Source organism: Notolepis coatsorum, assembly GCF_963971535.1.
Source record: "Notolepis coatsorum genome assembly, chromosome: 5".
In the NCBI taxonomy this organism is placed as follows: domain Eukaryota; kingdom Metazoa; phylum Chordata; class Actinopteri; order Aulopiformes; family Paralepididae; genus Notolepis; species Notolepis coatsorum.
The window spans coordinates 129,058,870-129,063,739 of NC_140169.1; the positions used below are offsets into that span (position 1 = coordinate 129,058,870).

At 42.5% G+C, this 4,870-nt stretch overlaps 1 protein-coding gene across 1 annotated transcript; it reads right to left on the reverse strand.

The window, feature by feature from the left end:
• Positions 1-2,309: 2,309 nt before the first annotated feature.
• On the reverse strand, positions 2,310-4,157 carry LOC311229204 (forkhead box protein A2-like; the record flags this gene model as incomplete). Its single annotated transcript, XM_084315274.1, has 2 exons — positions 4,003-4,157; positions 2,310-3,512 (listed from the first exon to the last, which is right to left on the reverse strand). The coding sequence occupies exons 1-2, from the start codon at positions 4,069-4,071 to the stop codon at positions 2,310-2,312; spliced, it is 1,272 nt and encodes a 423-aa protein (XP_084171400.1). The 5' UTR covers positions 4,072-4,157.
• Between the last annotated feature and the right edge of the window lie 713 nt (positions 4,158-4,870).

A 4,870-nucleotide genomic window follows, 5' to 3' on the forward strand; every position in this document is an offset into this window, starting at 1 on the left:
GATGGCGACGATGTATTGGGTAAAAGACATGCATGCTAGGTTCATACTCCTGCCATTGCTCTTGACAAAGGCACTGGCGTTAGAACTGAGTTGGTACCCGGGTGCTGGACTGGCTGCTTTTTAATAGTTAGGATGCGTTAAATGAGGATACATTCCTGATGTAAATGTACTTTTTTCCTCTCCTTTGACAGCATTTAGATTTAATACAAGTCAGAGGTTGTGTTATAGGCTCTTTTTTAGATGGCAACAGTACCAATCCTCTCATGGGCTGGGCATGAAAGGAATTTGCGAAGTGATTAATGAATGAGCCTATTTCAAGGCCCAGAGATGAGGACACATTTATTATCAGGGATTTAATAAACTGCAAATATGTTACCACTGAAAACTGAGTGAATCAATTATTAAAGGTATTTGCACTTGTCTTAAAAATAAATAAATAAATAAATGGAAAAAAATTGCAAAGACCTATTGGTGCAACAAGCTTCATTTTGCCCATGTCATGTTGAATTAAAATATCAAGCAATGGACGAATGGCAATGATACATCTAATTAAGCTGTTATTACAAACCGTTATGTGTAGGCCTAAGAAGAAGAGGAAGAAGAAGAAGAAGAAGAAGAAGAAGAAGAAGAAGAAGAAGAAGAAGAAGAAGAAGAAGAAGAAGAAGAAGAAGAAGAAGAAGAAGAAGAAGAAGAAGAAGAAGAAGAAGAAGAAGAAGAAGAAGAAGAAGAAGAAGAAGAAGAAGAAGAAGAAGAAGAAGAAGAAGAAGAAGAAGAAGAAGAAGAAGAGAAATCAGTAGAAGGGTTTCTGCACGTTGTCCTTGAAACCCCAATAATATAGCCATAAAGGTATATTATTATTATTTTGTTATTGCTTTTTTCTTTAATATTCCAATGTGTGGGTTGGGATAATAATCATAATTATCTGGCTCACCAACTCCATCATGAAAAATATTGCACTAATTTAAGCACACTTTATTTCAAAATTATCTTTGCTATTTTCATCAGGATTAAATTGAGGCCTGCTCGGGCTAAAATGTACATACAGACTGGTGTGCTTTAAAAGATATCGTCCGGTGACAACTGACAAGCATCTGAAATTTTGCACCAATCAATGGCAGCCAATTGAACAAGATCAAAATGATCTATCTCTGGTGTTGTTGCCCCTGTTAGCGGATGATCATTAGGCCTATTTAGTATTGATGTTATCACTTGACTTGAGACTTGAGGGGTGGGGCAGAGGGAGAGGGAGGGTGGGTAGGATAAAGGCCAGAGAACGAATGTGTAATATTGAGGTGTTGATGGGCTGCTGTTACAGTAGGTGTTTATGGGTCGATGCAAAGCGAGACACGGGCCTAAACTGAATGGGTGAGAGCATGGAATCTCAAAGGCACTGAATAGTTATTCGTATATCGGATAATCAAGCACAAGTTGATTAAAAGTATCAAGTCAATGCAGCAGGATTGGAATGAATGGAAATTGACATTTAATGGTGCTGGCATGTGCTGCTAATTTACATTTACATTTAGTCATTTAGCTGACGCTTTTATCCAAAGCGACTTACAAGTTCTGTACGACAAGCCATCAGGAAGGGTACAACTCTATCAGCTGAGTAACAATGTTCATCAAAGTGTTGAGTGCTACAGTGTAGGTTAGTTTATTAGGACAAGTGCATGACAGTATGGTCATAAAACACATTACAGCTGCAAATGTTATCGGTTTCTCTAAGAATGTAGAGGCTTTGACGATGCTGCTCCTCTCCAATGTGTAAATCATGCGTAATGTTGTGTATAGCTTTTTTGGTTTTTATTTAATTTAATTGCCTATGTCTAATCACTTAGTTAAATAAATAGTGAATAATGAATGTTTCATTTTTATTTTATTCACGTCAAATTCACACTTAGGCTATTGTGTTTAATTTCACCACCAATTCAATTTTAGTATATTCATTTCCCATTGGGTTCTCGAAATATAATGACAAGTAGAAATGTTAGAAAAACACAATCAAATTATACTTTAATATATAGATTTTCATCGGCCACGTGAATACAAATGCATAAAGGGATGCACAAAGGACATTATGACACATTTCGCAAATTGCAACATCAATTATCTGCGCGAATCCCATTTGGAACAATGAGATGATCAGGGTCAACATTTCTTCCATTCTTCCATTTTTGAATGAATGAATGAGTCAATATGTATTGAAAATTATGAATAAAAAAAAACGAAAAAAGAATTTCCATTTTACAAATAGCCTATACAAATTCGTTTTTCCACAAATATAAAATATCCAGGGAAGGCGGGGGAATTCAAGAGTTCATAATTGGCCGTGAATACACACCTTGGTAATAAGACGTGTCGGTCGGTGCCGAACCTTCTAACCCTGTTCTAGCGGACATTGAACCCATGGGCATCGGTGAGCCGTACCCGTACTGCATCACCTGTTCGTACGTTTTCAGGTCCATTTTGTGATGCTGGTGGTGATGGTGGTGGTGCTGCTGCTCCGAGGACATGAGGTTGTTGATGGAGAACGGGTGGTTGAAAGAATAGTGATGCTCCGGCTTGAGGTGCGTGTGCGTGTGCGCCTCGTGCGCCTGCAGCGCCGCGTGTTGATGCGCGAGCAGGTTGTGTGCGTGCGGGACGGGGGAGGGCACGCGCACGGGGCTCATCGCCTGCTGCTGCTGCGGCGGAGGCTTCGACTCCTGAGCTCCGGACCTTTTGACCCCTTTTGTGGACGAAGGGGTCGAATGCGGCGATTCGTTATCATTGCAGCTATCGGAGCTGCTGTTAGATCCGCCTTCGGACGACTTACCACCCGGCTCCTTGGATTGTTTTTTCTCGCTCTTGAAACGTTTTTGTCTCCGGAGGTAGCAACCGTTTTCGAACATATTCCCCGAGTCTGGGTGCAGGGCCCAGAAGGAGCCTTTGCCGGGCCTATCGGGGGACCGAGGCACTTTGAGGAAACAGTCGTTAAATGACAACGAGTGGCGAATAGAGTTCTGCCAACGCTGCTGATTCTGTCTGTAAAAAGGGAACAGGTCCTGGATCCACTGGTATATTTCATTAAGCGTGAGCATCTTTGTGGACGACTGTTGTATGGCCATGGTGATGAGAGAGATGTAGGAATACGGGGGCTTGGCGTGTGTGTAACTCCTCCGGTACGCTTTGGGGTCCCGTGACCTCATGTTCGTCTGTCCATATGCGGGGCTCATCATGGCCATATTGCCGTAAGACGTCAAGGGGTTCATGGAAGGAGGCTGCGTGCTCATGGGGCTCATGCTGGGGTTGAGCACCGCGCCCATGTTCGACATCCCCGCTCCCATGCCGTGCATAGTCCCCGCGCTGGCCGGCGACATCCCGGCCATCGAGTGGTTGACACCTGCGTTCACGTACGACATGTTCATGGGGCTGCCCGTCATGTTGCTGGTCGCGGTCATCGCGGGCACGCTCATGTAGGTGCCCATGGTGTTCATCCCCAGGCTGGGATTCATGTTCCCAACGGTGGTGTAGCACTGAGGTCAAAACATAAACATATTTTAAAACACAGAACACATAATTAAGTTCGAATTGAAAATTATATTTATCATTTCATCATTTAATTGTAGAGAAACATTGCAGAAACATATAGGTATTAAGCTATACCCATGCCATTTGTGTCCTCGTTTCCTAATGTTAATATTTAAAAGATATATTGATTTATTCCGATAGTCTATACGAAAATATAAATTTAATGTATATAGGCCTAGAATATTAAAATGCAATACTTTGAATTAAATACAAAACCTATTGCCTAAATTAGGATGTTCAAAAGAAAAGGAGGGCAAATGATACAATGATCATCCGTGTTTCTTTTCCGTCTTTCTTATCCCGAAATGTCCAGGAGCGCAAATAGATCAGGGAGGATTTCCATGTCTCAAGTCAATATTTGATCACAAAGTTAATATTATCTCAGGGCCAATACTGAATTGTATAAACAGCTAAATGCACACAAACTCTACCCACCTCAGATTCTCCGTAATAAGAGCTCCAGTCTGTATGGTCGTGATCTTCCATTTTAACAGCACTCAGCATTGTGGACGGTCCAAAACGAATTTCGAAGCGCTTCACTCCAGAATGAGTGTGAAAAAGTGTCCTAACCAATCAATGACTGTGGGTAACTCGTAGTCTATGGTCGTTGAACGGACTGCGTCGCTGATGTCTCGTACTGTGTCTTCAGATGTTGAGGAGCGACTGACGGTGACAGGATGCGTGTCGTGTGACGTCCCTGCGTCAGTGTGGTGTGGTCTGTCTGTGTAGCGCGCGAACCTCCAATCGTTTCTCCCGCGAGCGCCCTACTCGATTAACCTGCTCACACCTTGGAGCGAGCCTCCTGCTTTGACCTCTTCACCTGCGCGAGATGAAAATGAGCAATCCATTTAAGAGTTTTATTTTTTTTTAAATATAGGGCTATAATAATTATGGCATATCAAATTAGGCCTATACTGTACCAGAAAAGTGTTCTCTCTCTCTCTCTCTCTCTCTCTCTCTCTCTCTCTCTCTCTCTCTCTCTCTCTCTCTCTCTCTCTCTCTCTCTCTCTCTCTCTCTCTCTCTCTCTCTCTCTCTCTCTCTCTCTCTCTCTCTCTCTCTCTCTCTCTCTCTCTCTCTCTCTCTCTCTCTCTCTCTCTCTCTCTCTCTCTCTCTCTCTCTCTCTCTCTCTCTCTCTCTCTCTCTCTCTCTCTCTCTCTCTGATTTTCAGGAATGTGGTTTGAGGTAGCTCCCTTTCTCAACAAGTCTGCATGTCTGATTGTTTAGTCATTCTTTCTTCATACCGGGCAGTAAAGCTCTCCTGCAGCATAATTATATAACTTATCCATAGGGCTATTCTCGTGA